General features: G+C 36.4%; 1 protein-coding gene across 1 annotated transcript; it reads right to left on the bottom strand.

Annotated features, from left to right (window-relative positions):
- Positions 1-2,142: 2,142 nt before the first annotated feature.
- LOC128855140 (uncharacterized) lies at positions 2,143-12,275 on the bottom strand. The gene is made up of 7 exons (XM_054089820.1): positions 11,189-12,275; positions 10,819-11,114; positions 10,500-10,680; positions 10,317-10,434; positions 6,802-7,331; positions 3,846-3,963; positions 2,143-3,562 (listed from the first exon to the last, which is right to left on the bottom strand). The coding sequence occupies exons 1-7, from the start codon at positions 12,106-12,108 to the stop codon at positions 3,296-3,298; spliced, it is 2,430 nt and encodes an 809-aa protein (XP_053945795.1). The 5' UTR covers positions 12,109-12,275; the 3' UTR covers positions 2,143-3,295.
- Positions 12,276-24,286: the final 12,011 nt, after the last annotated feature.

Here is a 24,286-nt window from a genome sequence, read left to right as displayed (position 1 = left end):
ACAGCATTACAAGGCGGGGTGCGTCAAAGTTTCCTTCACATGTTCCTCCAAAGCGATCGATCTTGAGCTTTTGCTTCGTAGTTCCATATTCCCAATTCTTTAAGATCATTTTCCACTGCGTCTATTCATCGGTTCCTCGGTCCGCCTTTGGTCTTTACGTTCTGAGTGAGATAGTTTAGTTCCGATTTGTACCGGTTTCTATAGGTGCCATTATCCATTCTTGTTGGGCCAAAAATGTTTCTTAAATTTTTTCATTTCATGCTAGCAATCAGCGCGCAGTCAGCAACTTTAAGCGTACATACCTCACATGCATGCGTTAAGATTGGTCTTGTACATAGTTAGCTTTGGAGCTTTAGACAAGAGCCAGGACTGGAATAAGTTAAGGTGGGCATGAATTTTGGTGGGCAGAAGTTGAATCACCGCTACTTGCGAACATAGCTCCCAAATACTTAAAATGCTGCATTGCTTCAAAGGTATAAGCTCCCGCATGAAAATGATTTAGGTTGATGAAATAATAATAACCACAACAGCAACAACAATAATAAGCAAATATACTTTAAATAAAAGTATTGTACTAAAAACTGTCTTCGTTTATTTTTTGTTTTGTTTTTTTACTTTTCAAGCTGATATATATTAAAAAATTGTACACTTAAAACAAAAGTATCAATAGAACTGCGGATATCGCACTATTTACGATATTAACAAAAAATGTTTGGAATTTGTGAACAGCATTTTTTTAGCGTTTTTAATTCACTTAAATATATACTAAATATAAACGCTGGCGAATTCTAGCTTACTTTAGTTGTAATTGTATATACATATAAGTATGTATGTATGTATGTATGTAAATTTGTATATGCATTTTTGATAAGATTTCATTATTCCATACCTTTACATGTAGAAGTACAAAAGTCTATACATTCTAGCTGATATGATTTACGAGAAGCAGGCACAAAGTGGTACATATAGAAATATTTAGTATATGTTTTGTAAACATTTATTCGAGAATGTCTTTTTGTATCTCTCTTCTGGACGGACTCTGTTTCACCATAAATATTTCTTAAGTGTGTTGCAAAAATATATTTAGGATAACCCAAGAATATACAAAACGCAATGTTGTATAATGAAATATTATTGTGGTTATAAGTTTTCAATTATAAAAAAAATCCAAAATATTAATAAAGTCCATAAAAAAATATGAAAGAAACGTTTTCTTCATCCTAACCAACAACAATTAATGCACATTATTATTATCTTCATATTGGTCCGTCTTGCATAGCAGCACACAGCTGTGAGGCATACACAAAGGCCGCCGCACGTTGGTGGCGCGAATACAATAGACCACGAAGCGCATCTTTGCAAAAAGCGACGCAAAAACCAATCAAAAAAATCGAGTATAATAATAAAGAAAAGCAGCAGGAGGAGGTACCACTCCATCACTATGCATGCCTACCATCGTCCTGTCTGTTTGCCTGCCTGCCTGCGTGCCTGCTTGCCTTCCTCCCTGGCTGCCGATTAAGCGGCCACTGCAACGTTCTTTTGCCTAGTGGTCACTGACTGAATGTTGACTATGAAAAATGTGTGAAAATATTTTGCTGCAAAAACGTTGGCCACCGAAGGGCGCATGTAAAGCCAAAATCATGCGCATCGTCTTCATTTGTTTTTTGTTTTTTATTTTCCTTGAATATTTTTTTGATATCAAAGTTCCTCAAAAACACTATGTGCGCTTGATTTTTTGTCGATTCAAAAAAGTAACGGCGTATTTGCCGGACCAAGTGTTGAACTGGTTTTTTTCCAAGGCATAATCACCACTGCTAGTAGCAGTAGTAGTGGAAAAAAGGTTCTCAGGGTGCAGCCGAAGATAATAAAAATTCAGGCACATTTGATAATCAACTGTAAAAAAATTTTAATTCATGCAAAAAATAATGAAATATAGAAAAACAAGGAAAGAGATGCAAAAAAAACGGACATCGGCGAACCAGGCAACACAGGAGGCCATACAAAAAAAACACATTAAAAAGCGTCTAAAGTACAAGACGCGTACGCGCGGACGAGCTGGCGATTTGGCATGCCAATGTGCGCGTCCTTATGGACCGTCATTGAAAGAAGGGTGCAAGGCAGACTGCAGGCCAATACAACCACTAACAATAGCAACAACAACAACAATGGGCACACTCAGCTTTGATCGCCTCTGAATGTCTAAGACTTTGCGACCACAACGTTGAATGGCATGGTCAAATAAAAAATGAGAATTTTCAAATGATGTAGTAAATTTGCGTATGCAAGCCTAGGAGCGATGGTAGCATAATGAGTAACTATAGCGCACAGATTTTCAACCCTTTTGAGTAGTAAGCGTTATCTAATTTACGCTCTTCGCACTCGGCTGCTCAGCAAAGTAAGCGAGAGATTGTCGCGAGATGTGTTGTAGCCAAAGTGTAGCGGAGAGACATAAGACACAAAGCTGGCATATTTGGCTTTTGATTGAACAGGTTTTCTTTTATTGCGAATTTTGTCGCTTTTGCTATGTGAAATGTTCTTGTAAATGTACGTTCACTGCGCCAACTTCGTAGTTTCTCAATAGCTTCATCCGTTAGCATTTCCGTTCTTTGCGTTCGCTTGCGCTGGTAATATGAGCTCCGAAGGCGGATTGCGTTGCAGGAGATGCTACTTGCTCAACGAACGTTTGCGCTTTTCTTGAGCGTTTCTGCCGTCCATTGCTTATCTCTTCTCTGTGCGCTTTCTGCTCCTCACCTCGCTGTGTTGTACAACAAATGACAAATAACTAGATGCATTGTAATAGATTATGTCTACAACTTAATCGTCTTGGATAAATGATGACACCGTTTCTCAGTGCGCCTCGTATTACTGCCATTGTGTAGCCATTGCTGATGTCGTTGCTTTTGTTGTTAGCAGCATTTCTGCTGCTCATACAGCAGCCTTTGCTGTTAAATATGTATTTCGCCTATGATTTGCAAACACTGTTGCTGGCAGGATGAAGTGAAGGAATGTTTGTGCTGTTTTTGTTTTGTTTTTTGTCATTTGAGATTCTTCCATTCTTAAACCAAAAAAAAAAAAAATATTTCTCTATGTGTGTGATGATCTTGTGATCATTGCCATTCACACTTCTTTGGAAAAGAGATAATTGTATGTTGGTGCTATCTTTTGTTTGTTGTTATCAAATACGGTTACTTACATACTAGTACTTAAACGAAAATGGACGAATTGTTTGTATATTAGTTTGGAGGCGTTGGGAGACACTTGCGACGGTCACCACCGCCTACAACGCCGCATATACTCATCTGAACTTATACATTAGTATTAGCGTTAAACCGAGCAGTGATACGAAAAGCGATGTGGCGACTTGTAGACCGGATGCGCCAGCCAAACGGCAGTGGAATGTATCGTAACGCGACTGCTTGTCGGCCACAATATTCTGGTATTCAGCTTCTACAAGTTGACCGTCGTAGTAGGTGATCAGATCTTCGAAAGGATATTCATAGCCTTGTAGACATTCACATTTGTAGCCACCGGTTTCATAGCCACGGCCCATAATGGGTACACACTGAAAAGGCATGAGCGCAAATATATAGATATTTGAACGAAACCGAAATTGTATGAGAATTATGTTGAAGGAAGTATAAGTAGTAATAATTTAATTTACTTTTATAGCTTTACAAGGTGGCGCAAAATTAATCACCCTTCCGGAGGATTTGCAATTTTCACAAATGACATCGTACGTTAATCATTTTTAACACTTGCGCTACCTTGTATGTATTCCGAATTGATTACCTTCTTTGTATGCAAAAGAATTTTTAATAAAAATTGAAAAATCAAACAAAACTTACATAAGACGTTCGCTCATCGCATTTATGTGTATTTTTGAAAGCGTTCGGCTCAAAGTACCAATCCGGGCATTGGTTGATGTCCAATTGCAACATGTCCATAGAGACCGCAACGACACCCCTAAAATATGGAAAAAATGTGTAATGAAGCAGAGTTAAAAAAACTATTAAAATATTTAAATTTTTGCGTATAATTTTTTCGAATCAATTAAAACAAAAAACACGTTAGAAAATGTTAAGTTTCCGAAATTCTCAGCAGCGATAAAAAAACGAAAATACCGTATTTGTTGTAAAGGGTCTTTCAAAAGACACGCCCATATGTTTAATTTTAATAAAACAAGCAAAAACTTAAATTCTTCCAGGTTTCACTACTCAAAATTCTGCTTTTAACTGTTATGAGTGAAAAGTTACATCATTTAAATGCCCACCATGCAAGCCTACAGGTAAAGTCCGCCAAACACTCGATTCATAAATGACTCAACGTAGAAAACATCGAGATACAGCAGCAATATTATCAACAGAACTCCAGTTTTTGATCTGATAGTATTCTTTCTATCCTCGACAGAAATTAGAATTTTACCAACAATCTTTAAATTGTTGATTCATTGGAATTTTGCGGTATGTTGTTTTTAAAGATCGAAAATTGTCATAAAAGGTTTCAATAAATTCCATGTGTTCTACTAGCCAAATGTGAAAGATACCAATAAAAACAGGTACCATCTAGGAATTATTCACTACTGACAACTAGGCCTCACAGTTGAAAGATCCTTTAGCTTACTGGAACTACTCGGATTTAAATCCGGCTAAGACATGCCACATCAGCAATATTCCTCTTCAGCAGCAATATGCGTTGCATATTTTATGCTGTTACAACGAAATTTCGAGTGAGGTTTCTGCATTCGGCAACGTGCCTATTGTAATTTTGGGTATCAATAGACAAATTAGTTCAGCGATCCTTTACAGAACTCATTTGGTGACATAGTAAATAAATCACGCACCGGAACATGGATAAGAAATAGATTTGCAACAACTTTTTACTATACTAAAAAATATATATTTAATTATATAAAACTAGTTTTTCAAAAATATTAAGAATTTTAAGAAATAGATTTGCAACAATTTATTTTATTTTACAAAAAAATTTATATTTTTTAAAACTCGTTTTTCAAAAATATTTAAGAATTTTAAAAAATAGATTTGCAATAATTTTTTATTTTACTAAAAAAAATTAAATTTTTTAAAACTAGTTTTTCAAAAATATTGAGAATTTAAGAAGTAGATTTGCAACAATTTTTTTATTTTACAAAAAAATTTATATTTTTTAAAACTCGTTTTTCAAAAATATTTAAGAATTGAAAAAAATAGATTTGCAATAATTTTTTATTTTACTAAAAACAATTTATATTTTTTAAAGCTCGCTAATAAAGCTAATATTTAAGAGCTTTAAGAAATAGATTTGCAAAAACTTTTTATTATACTAAAAAAATATATTTTTTTAACTCGTTTTTCAAAAAAAAAATAAGAATTTCAAGAAATAGATTTGCAACAACTTTTAACACTCGTTTTTCAAAAACATTTAAGAATTTGTCTTGTTAAATAAATTGTCTTTTAATTGCTAGGGCAGCAAGTGGTTGTGAATAATAAATCTACTAAATCTACAATAGGCAAATTTAATTATATTTTGCTTCTACCAACTATTCAGAAAATTTTTTCAAATTAAAAAAATTTTCGCATAAAATTATTTTGAAATGTTACGACTGTCAATCACGGAACATCGAAAATATATCAATACTTTATAAACAATAACAACAATAAGTTGATATGCAAAGGAGGAGCTCCACATAAAACGGTGGAGCTCCTCCTTTGCATTTTGATTTTTGAGATGCCCTGTCGTGTCAGGAACGTCTGCTGAGAGACAACCGAACTTATTTGAATCCCGGACACACTAATAGTTATTACACACAAACATACGCTTCCACAGCGGCCGCCAAAAACTAAAGCTCTGTAAACAGGTTTAAAAAATATCTAAAAGGCCCCCAAGTGTCGAATGCCATCAGTCTCAAAACTAAAACTTAATTTTATTTATTAAATTTTTATTTTTGAATGATTCCTCAGAAAATCGTCATATTGCTTATGTATTCTTACCATTGGGATATGCACATACATATTTGTATGTATTAAGAATATGATTTATATTAGTTTCGAGAAAAGAAATTCATTATTTTCTCGGTCGATGGCTGTAGTGACCGATATGTCGTAAAGTATCCATTCTTTTGCTAAATTGTGAATTGTGCCTGTTATTGATACTGTAACAGCTAATTACGTGCAATTTTGGATTCGTCGATGCCGTTCAGGAAGAAAGAAAATGTCGACAATGTCGATAAAATCACAAAAATAATCGCAGTTGACCGGCATGTTAGTTTAGCATCGCCCAGCAGCTAAATACCGACCATTGGATTTCTTTTTCCCCAAACTAATATAAATATCTGCAAAATTACCAATAACCATTCAACTAATTTAATGCTTGTGATTTCCCCCAAGTAGTTCCAAAAATTGTATCTATCATCCGCAATTAACGCAATCAGATTACAATATGGCATTTCATTTGTTAAGCGAAACCAGCAACAACAACCAGTCAAAGAATTTAGTCTAAATGCATGCAACACACAATTTCTGACCCATAAAATCCACTATTGTTATTGAAATTATCTTAATACTTTGCCCTGAATTCACTCGGTACACTTGCGCACGCAGCGCAATGACTTTTAAAGCTAGCAACAAAAAAAGAACAAAAACAAAAATAGAACAATTACACTCATCTTCCATCTGTCAAAAGCATACAAATAACTTAGCAAATATCTTTGAGTGTTAAATAACAAAAACGACAAAACAATCCGGTTGACCCGCTACTACATCCACATCTCCTTATTCTTCTATTCCCACTTCTATTTCTACTTACTTGAATTCCAGTTTCACTTTAAGGCTATCCCAGCCGAAAAAGGGTGCCGCATAGGTCACGAGCCACTTTTTCACATAACCATCACAGTCGAATTGCGGTTGTGTCCAATAGCCATGTTTCAGGTTTGCCGCACGGTATGAATTCGGGTAGTGTTCGTATTTTTGCATATATTCACCTGTTTCGTTGTGACGCAACTTCATTTTCATATAGAACGTTTCTAGGTCATCGAAATTGGCGGACCAACGTTGTTTCAAAAACTTGAAATACTTCTTCTCCGTGTAGATTTCGTGCGTTTTATTCAGACGTGCGATGTCTTCAACTTTGAATTTGCGTGTATTTAATTCGGTTTTGTATGCGTATGGTGCGAAGTAAGTGCGGTTGGTGAATTTGTTGCGTTCCCAAAGCATGGCAGCCGACCAGACCTTAGTGTCGCCCAAGACAATGGCCAGTGTTTCGCCGATCATTTGATCTTCGGTCAGCGGTTTGTCGGCCACACGTTTACCAGTGTACACTTCATTGGGATCAGAGATCTGCAAAAAGGGAATGGTAGGGGACGTAAAGCATGAATAAATAGGTAAATATTAAATGTGGTAAAAAGTGTGAGGCAAATAGGATACAAGTTTAGCATTGGAAATCGAGTGAAACTAGTTCGACTGGCCCTGCTGTTGGACCTAAATGCGATGTCTAACATTCTAATTTTTGTCTTTTCTTATGCTTTTATTTGCATAACATGTTGATTTCTAGGATTGACATTTGTTTTTGTAACATCATAGTTAAAAATGCAGGTTTTGCACCATTTTCATTTGTATTTATACTCATTTGCGCTTTCGACAACGTCATTTGTTGCGCCAACTTGTGCAAACAAAATTGTGATAAACATGTTTTTCTGGAATTATTATTAAAATTCTTTCCACTAATGATTTGAGCATTTCGATGATGTTGCTTTGACACTGAATATTTAATTTTATGAACTTTTCAAGGCGACAATGTGCCTGTGGCCACGTTAGAAATTTGAGCAACTTGAATTAGGCGTGGAAAATCATAGTTCACACTTGAAGGAATATTCATATAATTTAATGATGCTCGTTTTGTTCTATGGAATTATTAGTAAAGCGAACAGCTGTTGTCTAACGTACATTTAGAACCAGTTATATTACGTTATAAAGGAAGAAAATTATCAAGCCTTCGAGGAGTAAAAATTAAGGAAAATTCACAAAAAAATGTGTACTATAAGTCGAATTGTGCACAAGTGAGCATTAAAACACATACGGATTGGGCAAATTTCCAAACGCTATTTAAAATCCCGTAACACCTATGCCAAGGTATCTTATTTTCTTGTTTTATCCATCTGAAATTTTTAGTGTCATAAGTAAGCTCTACAATGCGGTCCAAGTATCTAGAAGTGCTTAATTATTTAGGTTGATCTAAAGTATTTTGTAACTCAATGCGAATTGTGGTGCCTTCCCAAACCAGGTACTTCATTTTTCGCACTTTGACATATCTGACGTCAGATCTTTTTCCAATACAAAATTCTACAAAAATTCTGCCAAAATTATTGAACAGATTTACACACTTTTATTAATTTTTCATATGAAACTTTTGATTTGAGGCCGGGAAAATACCTACACTAAAGTGCACATAATGTCGCATAAAACAAAATGCGATAGATGTATTTTAGCGTTCCAATACATAATTTCAGGTGATTTCAGATTGAGTGATATGTGGAGAGGAGCAGGGCGCTTCGCTTTTATACACTTGCATACGGCGGGGTTAATCAGGATTACCGGCACAGTTAATTCTAATTAAAACTGTAATGCGACAGACGGTTGTTAAACAGATTAGTGAACAGCTGATTTGTTTATTGGATAGTTTTGTCAGTGAAAGATGAACCCCAGCCAACAAATTCGGGTACTAGCTGCCGATCAAAGAAATAATTATTTATTTAAAAAAATCTTTAATAGCAATTTCTCAAACTGCTCCGAAACATATAAAACAATTCATGTATTTTCGAACGTGTGAGTGAAAACTAGCATTGTTCTTCCTTTTAAAAGTTTCATTATTTGTCATTCACAATAGATATTAACTGTCATTTTTCCGCAATGTTGCCATCGAAAGTTCCCCTAATCCACTTATTAAATTATGAGAATTAAGTCTAGTGTTCAATCCGCATTAGTTGCACAAATCAAAAAAATTAAAGCGATTTTTGAGCGACTTCAAACTTAAACTTTATTATATTAAACCTGGATAGGTAATAAAACTGCATGCTCAGACGATTTCTAAAGATTCTGCTTAGGAGTTGAAAAATTTGATGACAATTTTTTTAAATTTTGGTGAACTTTGATCAAAGTTTGAAACATACAATGAGAAGTACCGGTTCTTTCAAAAGTAATGCCTAGATGTTAGTAGTGAATAATTCCTAAACGGTACCTGTTTTTAACTCATCGTGGAAAAACGTGTAAAAATTATTGAAACTTTCTATGAAAATGGTCGATCGTTATGAAAAACATTTTGCAAAATTCGTTTTTTTTTTTTGGTGGAAATAATCGTCCGAAGGAGTCGATAATTCAAAAATTGCTGAAAATATTTCAAGAAATTGGTTCTGTTGAGGATAGATAGAGGTCTGGCAGACCAAAAACTGGAAGCATGGTTGCTGTAGCGCAAAGTGTTGCCGGACAACCTTCAAGATCGATGTATCGGCATTCTCAAAGATGAGCCATTCATGAATGGACTATTTATGATTATAAATGATGTTATTTTCACATATAATTGTTAAGAGTTGTATTTTGAATAAAAATAGTGAAACCTGAATAAATCTACATTTTTGCATGTTATATTTAAAAGCAACTTCTTTGCGCGTCTTTCGAGAGACCCATTATATGTTAATAAAAGAATTAACGAAAATAAGTTATAATCAAAAATATTGTGAATATAGTAAAATATAGGAATTAACAAATTTTTGTTCTATTTTCAATAACGAAATATTTCCACCCAAACAAATAATTCTGATTACGTCATCAATTAATGTCGGTTGAGATAACTTTCCACATAAGTGGACAACAATGGACCTATATTATGATTTTAGAAGTTCTCTTTTAATTTTGTTCTCAGAGAGTTTAAGCAGCGATTTTTTATATTATTAGCCAAAAGGCAGGTTCTTTCTATCCAACAATGCTATTCGCATTAGTTTTCTTCAGCATGTGGAGTATAGTCTTCTTTTTAATTATGAATATAGAAAATAAAAACGGTACACAAAACTCGAACATACCTAAAACACTCATTGCATTTTGTGTTATTTAAGCATAAATTGAACAATATTTAGAACGGACAGCAACAATATAGCCCTCTAAAATTACTATCAGTGCCCAAATTGCAGAATTGCTCAATATCTTTCGTAAACATTTTAGTTTCGAGGAAGCCACTTTTACACATTTTCTGTGAACATTTTGTCTGCCCACTAATATTTTTCTTAGTTGGTTTTCCCATGCATTTTATATTTAAGCTTAACTACGGATTACCTGCAAGAAAGCACTAACAAAATTCGCCAAGCGCACAGCCATTTTCGCCTCATTTTCAAATTGTTCTTTTGCGCCATAGCTTACATCGCCACGCAATATTAAATCTTGTGGATGGAAGCTAGAGTAAAAATGCAAATAGAAAAAAATTCAAATCGATGTCAAAGCTTAACACAGTCCACTCACTTTTTACACGTGCGATAATTCACGCCATGTATGAATTTCAGCGATTGATCAATATTAATATGTTCTGCATGCAAAGCTCGTGCGCCGGTGGAATAGTTGCGATATTCCGGATGTAAATCCAAGTATTTCTCACGCACGTGGTATGGTGCGCGTTCCCATTGTATAGGAACTTTTTGCACCCCTATAGGCAAGAGTAAAAGAATAGCATTAAAAACGAATGTGTCATAAGCGGAAGTGTTGCTAGTAAAACATACGAAGAAAAAGCTTAAGCCGCAATGTACTTTGAAAATAACATTGACAATGACTTTTTCACACTCACATCCAATTTTGAGGCAATCATAATCGTTATAGTATTGCTCTGCTGAGGCCCGCTCAACAATTTCACCTAAATAGGGACGCCGCACCACATTCGGTAATCGATAACCGGGCTTACATCGACACTGATAGCCGCCACGCCGGAAGCCCCAACCGTGCAGCGGCTCACATTCTGTGGTTTCTTTTTTACAACGCGCAGTATTCACAAAATGATTAGGTCCCTTGTTACCCTCGCCCTTCGGACATTGGTTTATGTCCAAACGTTCAAAATCCATTTCCAACACGGCAATAGCGGTATACCTTAAAAAGGGGGTGACAATTTAATACTTGCACAATACTTGATTTGAAATTTATTGCGAAACGTTGGCACTTACTTGGGGTATTCAATATGCCTGAATTGCGTGTGTCGAGGGTAAATGTCAGCAATTGGTACAACAGCAGAAACAAGCCACTTATTAGAACGTCCACAATCAAAGTAAGGGCGTGTCCACTTCACTGGACCAGGAATTTCATCGGCACCAGGCGGTCCGTGGAATGTAAATGTTTCGTTTGTGTTGTTGGCGTAGCGTATTTCAACTTGATAGGTAGTTTTGGTATCATGCCTACCTTCCACATCGTCCGGCAGCCACGTCTTATACCACTCATTTATTTTATACAAATCTGAGGTGTAATCCTGTGATTTCATATCAGGCGGATGCGCACCCAAATCACGTACATCGAAAGTATTCCACGTGGAAATCTTTTGCAAGTGTATGGGGTCATTAAAATCATCCAAACGGAATGTGCGTGGCCCAAAACGTGGAAATGTTTTATTGAAGAAGCCACGGTAGGAAGACGTGTACGAGCTATTCGGCGCAAAATAAATCGCCGATGCGTTTATATAGGGATTCGCCGACACATCAGCCACGGTGGATAGAAAATAGTACATCATGCCCGGATCATAAGTGTCATTAATGGCTGGTCGTATGAAACGCGACTGCAATATATAACTCCAAAAGAAGCTCCGACTCATTGCCATGTTGTGCAAATGAAGCAGCGCCGTGCGATTCGGAAATATGGGATTGATATTAATCTCCTTGATATCCGGTTTGTGCGAAACTGTGTCTTCTGGCAAATAAATATCACTAACATGCTGTATGGGGCAATTGTCGGCATTTACTTTATCAAATCTGTATTTAATCTCATCAAATGCATCGCGTTGCTGCCATTCAAATTGGGCGAACACACCCACAGCCAGAATGAGCATAAATAATGCATAGCTGCGTATTAAAATCGATGTTTTTGAGCCCAACATCTTGGCCCTGAGATTAAACAAACACTTAAAAGACTACTTATACGTGGAAAAACACAAATTACAGTTAAAATAGAGTAAAAATAATAGCACAAACACAAAAATTAACACCCACAACACGGATGATTACTAATGCAAGCACTTGTCGAACTACGCCCTATTGAAGAATGACGTGAAACGCAATGGAAATGAAATGGCTTAGCAAGTGTCAACACGCAGTGTTGCCGTCGCAGTGAAATTAGTTTCAACAGGCAGCAGTTACAAATTTCAAAAGTAGAGGCAGCAAAGAGCTCCAGTACAGGTAATATATGTATGTATGTATATGTAAAAGTGACGAGGAAAAGTGTGAATGAACGATCAAAAGATTTGTAGAACCTACATTCATTTATCTTAAAAACTGTCTGGACATAGACATTTATTTATTTTTGATAGTGGCATAGAGTGATGTCGAAACAGGGTGGTTTATCAAGTGCTGCGCTGTGTGTTGTTATTTGTGTGTAGTGCTGTTGGTTTTTATGTACACAATGTTGCCACATACGTAACGATTTATGTGGGATTTACGAATTGGGGAGACTGTGGATATTATTTTATTTTAATAATTATTGTGAACTAATTTATAATAACAAATTGAATTAAAATTAAATTAAAAAAATGTGTAAAACGACGAAAAGCAATACGAGTACAAATACTCATAAAAGCAACCACAACTACAACGATTTAGATGCTAACAATGATATGTCGGATGAATTGAGCGCGTACAGCTCGGAGGAAGACGAGGTGACATCACGAAAATCGCGAAAAATACAGCCAACTGATGCTGCGGATTACGAGGATGGGGGCGGAATGTAAAAATGTAAATTAATTTGTGTGCAAGTAAATTACAAGTGATATTTTCATATTTGAACCGTAAGCCCTGGCAGCTAGTGCTCCTTTTTTTTATTGTAAAATAATAATTTATTGTTATTTTCCATATATAAAATTAAATTAATTAATTAATTTATAATAAATAAAGATTAATAATAATAATTTACAGCATATGTCAAAATATACGTATATATTTGTGAAATAAAAGCCACTGAGCGAAACTAAAATAAAACAAGTAAGGATGTACTAAATTAAGTTTGAACCCATTTTTAAATACCCGCCCACATTTTGATAAAATTTAGTTATAGCTGGCTGCTAATTTTTGAAATCAAATAAGCTAATAAACAATGTGGGTTACAGCTTATAAGAGCAGCTTAGTTTTAATTAATGCAAGGGGAACCTTCTCAGTTCTCTTCTCAGTAATAATTAATTCGGATCTAAATGAGTTGAGGAGCTAGACGTGTACTCAGTTTAGTCGAGTTTTATTAAGACATTATCGAGATACCCGTGTTTACTCGAAACTGCTAAATTTTCCAAAATTTTTGACGTGATAACGTCTTATAATTCGTAATTTTTCACGTTTGTGTAAATGTAACTTGCGATTCCTTTTACCTCCTTAACTATATCCATACAAAATATCTATCAAACAAATAAAATTAAAATTTTCTTTTGAAAATTGCAACCATTCTATAATTATTTTCTTATGACGTTGTCACGTTAAACTATCGTCAGTAAACCGACTTTACAGACAACCTCTTTTTTTCGTTCATTTTGCTTTTCTGAAAATTATTGTCATATGCGAGGGGTGTGCGGTTATTGATCCATTTACCACATTTTCAATAACAAACTACCTTGGACAAAGCATGGGCAGGCACAGGTATGTAAATCGTTTCCCCTCATCATTATGAGCCTTTTGGTATATAAATATAATTTACATATAAATATAATAAAATAAAGCTTTATTCAGGTATGTGCCTTAAAGAAAATGTAAAAATTGCAGTCTAGAAAATGTATTATTTATTCTATTTTCTATATTCCCTCCATGACTTGAAATTTAGTACTTTTAAAAGCACATTGACAAAGCAAAAAAATGGCAGGTTGAAATCATACGTGATCGGTATATAGCATTCTTAATAAAATACAATAATAAAAATTTGCGAATTTTAATTCTTTAGTCAGAATTTAATGTTTTTTCAATGATATTTAAACATTATAATGTATTATAATCAATGTAAGAATTTCCTTACTCATATCGTTGGATCACCTGGTTCACAAGATTTGTCCTTATGGAGTGACCTGGTGACTAAAAATCTCTAAAATTACATTTATGCATCATTCAAATCAGAATACAGAAATTATGAAATAAAAAGTGATTGCGCCTTTCCAAGAGCCGTGGCGAATTTGACAATTGAGTGGCGTCAGTACAGAAACTAAGCAGATACATTTGCACATTTTTTTTTCTTTATTCGTGACTTTTCACTCACTTTGGTTTTTCTTATTCTTTTTGTACGTTTATTTTCTGTAATTTTCAAGCCAAAATTCCACTCAGAAGTTTGTCTCTGATTGCTGTCTAATTTCTCTATCATTTTAATATAACATTCCTCGAGGAGATTTTGAACTCAGGACCTACTCTCAGTATGCAACTTGGCTCGCGTGGCCAAGCAATTAAGCAAATTACACAAAAAATTTCAATACCACTTAAATTTGTTTGGTTGAAATAATATTAAGACTTCTTTGTGACTATGAAAATGTAATTAAGTGCATTATTTTTTGTTGCAATATGCAAAGTCAGGCGCTTCAATTTGCAATAAAACGCCTCCGCCGAAATTTGTAAGTAACGGCAATTTGTCAAACTGAAAAATGTCCTCCAAATTCAGCCTGGAACAAACACAGATTCATACATACAGACATACACATATATGTATATGTATATACATACACATTTACATGTACGCACATACCGCTAAGGCGGCGCACCATGAATTTGGCAATACGCCAACTTGCCGAAATTTGTGCACCATTACTTGCATATTTGGATGTATGAATGTACGTATGTACATATATACGAGTATGCATTGAATGGTATTTATGCGGTGCATTTACACGAGGTGTCAACTGCTCCGGTTTTATTATTGTTGTGGTCCTGTGGAGTTATTATTTAAATCACGTCAAAATTTATACACTGCACCAAAAGCCAGTGCGATGGCCTAAAGGGGCTATAAAGCAAAAACAAATTGCTGGTAAAATCATCAAAACAAATGCCGAAAATAACCCCTTCCACCACATGCCTTCCAACAAACCAGGTCAATTACTTGGCAGCGTGTATGCTACTATGTCATTTTTCGTGTGCTTGGTTGGCCTTAGCGGTAGTTGCTCGCAGCAATGACTGGCTGGCTGGCGGACTGGTTCGGCACTGTTGCCCTACTGTAAATTTCACTTCCTGGCATTATCATCAAATGTCAATCTCGGGCAACAGCAACAACAAAAGCAATAACAATAATAGCGTTAACCGATAGCCGATCGCTCCAACAATCGCCAACGTCAATCCGGCTTTAGCCACAACCAAAAGGGGATAGGTGAATGAATCAGCTGCAGCAGATGTTGTAGTTTTTCAAAAATTCTCATACGTGGGAAAAACTGCATGCTTTTTTTCTCGATTTTCGTTGATCTCACCTGCAGGCTTGAATTGTGGCAAGCGAAGTTAAGATTTAAATAAGACTTCAGGAGTAATTGGGTTAAAAATGAACGGCATAGTTACATATTATATATAAATGTTTAAGTGCAAGTTAATATTTGCACATATTTCTTTTGTCATTGTCGAAGTTGAGAAACTTTAAATCTCTGCTCTCAATGTCTGCTTCTTACAAAAAAGGCTACTTAGACAAGATATACTGACTTTCATTTTAATTTTGGCAAGCACTTGATGGATCAAGAATATACTAAATGAAAAACGGAAGATGATTAGACTGTGGTGTCTATTCAACACCTCTTTGGAAATATCCAAGGCTTGGAAGAACGCGCGGAGGACTACTTCTTTCAAAACCTGAAAGATTGATCTGAATAGTTTTGAAATAAGTGATGAGAAATTTAACGAAAAGGCGAACCAGAAATTAAATTCATATTTTTCCAAAGTTTTCCGACATATGTATATACATATATGTATATATAATTGGCGCGTACACTCTTTTTGTGTGTGTTGGCCGAGCTCCTCCTCCTATCTGTGGTGTGCGTCTTGATGTGGTTGCACAAATGGAAGGACCTACAGTTTCAAGCCGATTCCGAACGGCAGATATTTTTATGAGGAGCTTTTTCATGGCCGAAATACACTCGGAGGTTTGTCATTGCCTGCCGAGGGGCGACCGCTATTAGAAAAAACTTTTTCTCCATTTTGGTCTTTCACCGAGATTCGAACCAACGTTCTCTCTCTGAAATTCGAATGGTAGTCACGCACCAACCCATTCGGCTACGGCGGCCGCCGACATATGCATTTAATCGAAAACCGTGGTAATAATTGCTCTGGTGGCGCAGGTTTCCGATATGTTTTATCCTAAAAGTGGGAAAACACGATTTTGGTCTCTATTTGAGGTTATGTAGCATCGCGATCAGGTGGAGAAGAACTTGGCTTCATTGATGTGTTCAACGAGACGGGCAGAAAATGGTTCGCCGCCTCATTCTCTTCTCTACATGCTGGGCAGAGTTCACTGTCTGAAAAACCCACCTTTTCCATGTGCTTTGCCCATAGAAAATGGCCCGTCATCAGTCTAATCAGCTGCCTACAGTGCCCTCTGCTTAGTGGCAGGAGGGACTGCGACAGTCGGTCGGACATGATAGGTAACATCAGTTTTGCCCATCTGCAGCGTCTTTCAGCCTGCCAAGCTCGCTTGTGGGTTAGAGTAACCCGTTTGCTAATCGTGGCTGTGATGGCTGCAGAAGGGAGTGGCAGTGAGAACAACTTCTTTGGACCGGAGCCCATCCTACCTTAAGAGGAGTCAGAGGTCTCATTACCCACGATACCCACGTTTCCAGGGGCCCATGTTAGCATCAGGCTATTATGTCTACCGACATATGTAGTTCAACCTTGATTTATAGGATTTCACTACCCTTGAAGTGGTTGGAGGGCTAAGGCCATGAGCGCAGCTTCACTGTCGCATGCATGCATTCCAAGAGCAAAGTGCAGTTTTGTCCCGCTGGATTCCACGTAGACCACAGAGCCGGAACCGTGCTCGGTCCTGGAGCCGTCCGTGAAAATGCGAAAACAGAAACACAATGGTATGTTACTTATAGTTTGGGAAAGGGAAATCCATTATTGCATCGGTAGATGGCTGTAGTGACAGATATCTCGTAAACTATCATTAAAAGAATTAAAAGTTTATGCTCGTTGTCAAGGTGACATCTTACACTAAAAAAATTCTTTTGGTATTTTTTGTATTTGTTCCATGCAATTGTGAGTTACTGGGTGTTAACAATGGAAAATTCGATATATTTTAAAGTTTTTCTTTGATAAAGACGCAACAATCTTACGCAAAAATAATATTTCTTTTTTTGAACCTAATATTTATTAAAAAAAAAAAAATAAGTGATTACCCCTTTAAAAGCAAAACAGGGTAAGCTTTTTTTATAGGTATTTATGTGATTTCTTAAAGCCTATCCACGATGAGTACATTTTGTAACGAGAACGAGTGTCGAAATATTAGTGTAATAGCACAGTGCTCAGAAAATACTCATGTAATTGCTCTTCAAGCCTCTAAGTCATCACGGGTTTGGTGCGTAGGTCATTAGTTAGGTTTAGGATTTAAGGTTTATTTCATTTCGTTACCTTTCCTAACAGGCTATTAACTCTCTCAACAGAGGAACTTTAGTTGTATGACTCAAAATTAAAATACTAAAAATAATTTCTATCATGTGTATCTACATATTTGCATATGAATAACAAAACCTTTTCCTAGGTTAAAAGCAGAATTTCCATTTTGAAAGGCGGTCGGATTAGTGGTACACCTGTTATTTTTGATTTCTCAGCACCAAATACTTTACCTAAATGTCTTTTGTTATGAAGAATAGTAGATTCCGTAAGTGCTTCTGCCATTTGAATATAAAATAAAAAAACACATGCATGCACATATATACGCATTGCTACAAATGTACTTATACATACACACCAATCATGAAGAAGGGTGCACAACATCAATGCTACCTTCCACACCTTTTGTGTATTGCTTGCCTCCATTAGGTGTTCACAATTCGGCTACTGTAGGCTTTCCGGTTGTCTGCACCTTTGGGCTATATAAACACACATACACATGCACAGCTAAAGCACATGAATTGCATTATCCTTTATATTGTCGTAGGTCCGTAAAAGTTCACTTGTGTTTGGCCTGTGTCACACCTTGCTGCCCGACTTCTGCTATCCCATGTGAATACATACGTCCATATGTATGGGTGTATTACTATAGACTTGTACCAATTTCAGTTTGTATGTGTGCAGTCATTTGTTGCAATACCGCGACTCTCAACTCAACTTGCAACTGAGGAAGTGTTTCAAATTTTACCCTCTTACTTACATGCCCAGAAGTATAAAAAGTAGCTAAAGCTGAAGGCATGTTTTGTATGAAGCAGGAAAAAGTGAAATGGAAGTTCTTCGAACAAAACTACAACGTATGTTGGTATGTGTGTATCAACTTGTTTTTCGGTGCTCACAAAAACAATATAGCAGGCAACGGCTGACTGACTGCCTTGTTGACATGTTTTGGAACCTGCAAGTCATAGGCGCCTCACAGGATATCGAAGAGTCGCATGCCATATGGACATGGCTGCTACATTGCAAATTCGAGTGTTGTTTGATAAGTTCTTCGATTGTAGGAAAGAATAATAAATTAACTAGTAAAAGTTAACTTTCCATTAAACATTTTACTCGCAATTCTGATGGAGTTATATACCGATACATGCCAGTAGGAGAGGCATGAATTTGCTGTTCAAGTATTTTTATTGTCATCATAAAAACATGCATATAACCTTCATTGGGTGAAAATATGAATGTATAAACATTTTTACGTCATTTGGTGTTGTCGTTTCGTAGTCATGCGCGGACAACGTACAGACATTCACCTTTATAGTATAGATAGTATAGACAGATAACTCGTTCTCGACACGACCGGCCCTATTCTTGATACAAATTTTCATAACTTTCCTTAAAATTTGAATGTTTGCATTTTTAAATTATGTTTGGCAGTGATTGGAAATGAAAATGGATGTTTTGTTTATTCAATTACATTAAAGATAAAATAAATAAATAATTGGCGCGCAAAATTCTGTTAGGTGTTAGGCCGAGCTCCGCCTCCGTGCGTCTTGATGTTACACAAATGGAGGGACCTACATTTTTACGTTGACTCCTAAGCGCAAATGATTTTTTATGAGAAGTTTTTTCATGACCAAAATACACTCGGAAATTTGCCTTTGCCTTTCGATGGGCGACAACTATTACAGAAAACTTTTTCTATCATTTTGGTGTTCCATGCACGGAGATTTAAACCTATGCACTCTTAAATGGTAGTCACGCATCAACCCATTCCCCTACGGCGGCAATTACATAACTCTTTGGCGCTTACTTGCAGTTTTAAGCCGACTCCGAACGGCAGATGGTTTTTTATGAGGAGCTTTGGGGGTGACAGCTAGTAGGATAAACGTTTTCTACTAATTGATGTTTCGTGGCTGGGTCTTCAAATATCCCCTACGGGTTAGCATGGTTCACGAATCCGGAAGATCCAATTTTTAATGACTCTGGTGCATATATCCAGCTAGAGTTGCGTTAACTTTGGGGGCAACATTCGTCGCGGCTTATTGGCGCAGACTATTTTCTTTTATTCTCCATTGGAAAAACGCCAGAAGAAAAACCACTGAGAATTCATAATACAATTCATAATATTCATAGGAGTATTAATATTAATTTTTATTGAATGCTACTAAAAAGAATTTGTTTGAATGCTCTGAAGCACTCGAGCTGCCATATTTTTCGTATTTCGACCGGTGCACTATAGCATGGAAAGTCTGTCGGGGACGATGGATGTTTATTACATTCGAGTATTGGAGTAAGCGCTTTGAAAGTTACGACTACAGTCTCACAATTTATGGTGCTAATTTTGATAATTTCCCAAGATTACTCATTCATGAACTACACCGAGTCAGAAATGTAAATATTGACTATCGTTTTTCACTTATCATAATATTTTTTGTAAAAATTCCCCAAAAACTTTATTTAAAAACTGCGAATTAAATTTCGAGTTATCACGCAAAATAACTTGATTTTCCACCTAAATTTAAGGACTTACCAAACGGCACTCGTATAAGAAATGCATATGGACACACACATCTCAGGATGCGCATTGGCGCTTTTGTTTTAACACTCAACTTTTTTCTTCATATTGCTACTCTTGCTAGGTATTTACTATTGTTCTTATTATTGAAACTTTTTCAGATGCATATGCGTTGTTTTTATTTGGAATCATACATGTTTAAAATGTACAAATGCATACACACATATAAAGATAAACATACACATGCAGGTATATCCATCTATACATGACTGTGCAGGACATTTCAGTCGTTACTTGTCGTCGCGCTGGTCGAAGGCATAAAAACTGAAGAACTTTACTTGAGCGGAAATTAGGTGACAGGAAACAGGTTTCTCCCATTGTTGTTCCTTTGTGGCTTTCAGTAATTATGGTATGGCTTTTGTTGTGCCCCAGCAGAAAGGGGGCAGTTGTTGAACATTTTTGTTTGCTATTTGTTGAAAAACAAAAAAAAAAATGAGCTGTGTTCTAAATAATCGTAAATATAAATCGAGAGTACGATGAGTGCCTGCCAGAAGCTTGATTACTCAAGAGTTGAATGTTAAAGAAAATGAAAATTTTGCATGCCAATTCACGTGCTGCTAAATGTGACGACAAGCATAAAACAGATTAACGTACATTCAAATAAATTGAGGAAAACTATTTGACGTGCTCAGGAGTCGTTTTTTGCTTTCAAACTTGTGTAGCCTTGATGTGCGCTTACCCATGCTATAGTATGTGTGTATGTATGTAGATATGTACAGAGCAGCTAATTTTAGGGGAAGTCAGTCCTGTTCATCAGCGTAGAAATAGTTTTAGTTTAATTTAAAGTTATGTAATTACAGAAATCAGTCGTTTTCTTAATTCGAATATATGAAAATTTAAATGACTTGCAAATAAATAAGTGCAAAATTGAAAACAAAACTAATCATGAATTCTGGAAAAGTCCTGTGTTAAAAATATTATTGTGTATGGGCTTCTATGTATGACCGCTGGACTTCCTGGAGTTCCTGTGAAATTTATAAGGTTGGCCATAATGACATTGGTTTCGACGGCAAACAGATTTTCGACACCAAACTCTAGCTTTCTGACAGCGTCGGCGCACATCATTTGTTAGATGTATGGCCAAACTCCTTCTTCTATTTATGGTGTGCGTCTTGTTAATGGAGGGGCCTATAGTTCGAGGAGCTTTTTCATGGCTGACATACATTCAGAGGTTTGCCATTGCTTGAGGAGGGGCGAGCCCTATTAGAAAATACTTTTTCTATAATTTAATATTTCATGCTCTTAGTGAGTTTCGAGTCCAGGCTCTACCGCATGCTAGTGACGGACAAATCCATTCAGCTACGGGGGTTGATACCTAAAATTTTATTTCGGACTTTGTTGTTGCTTATACTCTAAAGCTGTTATATATATACATACCACTTTTGTGTGTTCGAAGCTGCAATATGTCTTCTTTATTTGGATACAATATTAGTAGGTTTGAATGGGTCTAGCAAGTCTTTGCCAGTTATGCTTTGCGTTCTTTGCATTGCACGAATCCAATTATTCCTCTTCTTCTTAATTGGCGCGATAAACGCTTATGCAATTTTGGCCGAGTTTAGCAAAGCGCGCTAGTCGTTTCATTCTCGTGCTAACCGGCGTCAGTTGGACACAGCAAGTGAAGTCAAGTTCTTCTCCAACTGATCTTTCCAAAGCAGGAGGCCTTCCTCTTCCTCTGATATAAACCAACTGGTATCACCTCGAATACTTACAGAACCGAAGCTGCTAGCCGGTGCCATTAGAAGAATCGAATTTCTCCGTCACTACTAATAGGTACAACATCGAATGCATTTAGAGCTGGAGTATTTGTAACGTATCCTATGGCATGACTTAGCCAGTGAAGAATCTAGATCTTTGTTTCTGGCATTACGTTGACGTAGCACTCTAAAGCTCGTAAAGCTCCATTCACACAAAAATAAATCTAAATCTTGCACAAAATGTTTCAAAAGCTTCCACATCGATTGTTGCCAACGTCTGAGCTACTGCACTATTCTCGTACTCTAGGTAGGAAATTATGTAGGACTTATAAGGTGTGTCCTTCGTTGAGGAGGATGCCATTTCTCAATTGCTAGAGAGATTTTCCTTCGGAAAAAATAATGACAATTATAAAATACTATTAAAATAGTAACAGAAATAAAGAAGAGGGAGAAAGCTAATATGAAAAATTAATAAATAGAAAACCAGTGAGAGCTTGAAAGTCAATAGTTGATTGTAAAAAAAGATTGAAAATTAAATTTCTATGGTTGTAATAAAAAATTAAAAATTTCTCAACAATGATTCGTCATCTATTATCAATAACATAAGCTTTGATACATTTTTCACTATATTTTTTTTTTTAATTTTTCTTAACTTAAATTAACTTAAGAAATTATTAGCCATTTCTTATAACCTTAAACCATATATACGAGTATATATAATATATATATATATAATTGGCGCGTACACCCTTTTTGGGTGTTGGGCCGAGCTCCTCCTCCTATTTGTGGTGTGCGTCTTGATGTTGTTCTACAAATGAAAGGACCTACAGTTTCAAGCCGTCTCCGAACGGCAGATGAGGAGCTTTTTCATGGCAGAAATACACTCGGAGGTTTGCCATTACCTACCGAGGGGAGACTGCTATTAGAAAAATCTTTTTATTAATTTTGCTTTGGAACGAACCAACGTTCTCTCTGTGAATTCCGAATCGTAATCACGCACCAACCCATTCGGCTATGGCGGCCGACTTTATAACATACAGAATATGTAATTTTCAAAGATACCACCTCAACATATGTATCTCTCCATCCCCAAACTAGATAGGGCAGATTCTGCACGGACATAGATTCCTCTGTTTTCACCAACAGATCAAAAATGGAATCTGGAGTTGGAGCGTCGTGGACATGTTACAACTCTTTTCTGGGCAACTCCTGTAAGGAACATAGGAAACGTCAACAAGACCGGTTTCAGTTGTCCCCATGTCAACCATCGGTGTCCCCTTGACTGTCATTAAAGGAAAACTGCACAATTTATTTCTTAAAAAAGCGAGCAAGATTTCACGCTGGGGATTCCACGCAATTAAATTTCCAAACTCATAGCGGTAGTCATCCGTCACTGTCTTTAAGTTGTGTAATTCAAGGTTCGTGTTGGACAATTTTTATTATTCTGCATTATTATTTTTCAAATTTCTGCAAAAAAATTCATCGAAAGAAGGTGGCTGAAGACATGCTTGAGCAAGTGTAGTCGGACCCAACGTCAGCGCATCATAAAAGGCAATGAGACGTGGGTATATCAGTTTGACATACAAACCAGTCAACAGGTGGCTGAATAGCGCTATCCACATGAGCCTAAAGCCAATAAACCACGTCAAAGTCGGTCAAAAGTGAAAGGTGCGTAGGAATCGGCCCAATTTGTGGAAAGAAAACTCATCGATCTTGCACCATGATAACGCACCGTCTCACAAGGCTCATATTGTGAAGACTTTTTTGACCAAAAACTCGACAAATATCGTCGGACAACCACCGTACTCACCGGATTTAGCCCCCTGAGACTTTATCCATTTCCCAAAACTAAATTGCCATTCCGCGGGCGCCACTTTGAGCCGATAGAGGCCATTAAGGAGTATTCGCTGAAGGAACTGAAGAAGATCTCTTCAAACACATTTAATTAGAAGAAGGTGATTTGAGGATTGGACTAAACGTTGACATATGTGTATTGCTTCGAATGGAGCCTATTTTGAAGGCGACAAAATAAATTTAAAACAATTATTTTGTGTTTTATTGAACAATTACCGGTACTTTTTTGACAAAATGTATACAGACAAACATTAAATGACATTTATCGGGAGCCCCCAACCACCTTCCTAAATTCTCGACCACTGAATGCCTTTATCGGAGACCAACCACCGCCTATTGCAGACAAAGAGCATTAGCTGCCTCGCGAGACCCACGCAGCTTTGGCTCAATTGCATTCTGTAT

This window comes from Anastrepha ludens, chromosome 2 (genome assembly GCF_028408465.1).
Source record: "Anastrepha ludens isolate Willacy chromosome 2, idAnaLude1.1, whole genome shotgun sequence".
In the NCBI taxonomy this organism is placed as follows: Eukaryota; Metazoa; Arthropoda; class Insecta; order Diptera; family Tephritidae; genus Anastrepha; species Anastrepha ludens.
Note: the sequence above shows the minus strand (reverse complement) of the source record. Positions and strands in the feature narration are given on the sequence as shown.

Excerpts from the sequence above, each read along its gene's own strand:
- LOC128855140 (XM_054089820.1), bottom strand. The coding sequence starts at position 12,108 with ATGTTGGGCTCAAAAACATCGATTTTAATACGCAGCTATGCATTATTT. Across the intron at positions 10,435-10,499 it reads AATTATCGCACGTGTAAAAA|CTTCCATCCACAAGATTTAA; the intron begins GTGAGTGGACTG and ends TTTTTACTCTAG. Across the intron at positions 7,332-10,316 it reads TTGTTAGTGCTTTCTTGCAG|ATCTCTGATCCCAATGAAGT; the intron begins GTAATCCGTAGT and ends CCCTTTTTGCAG.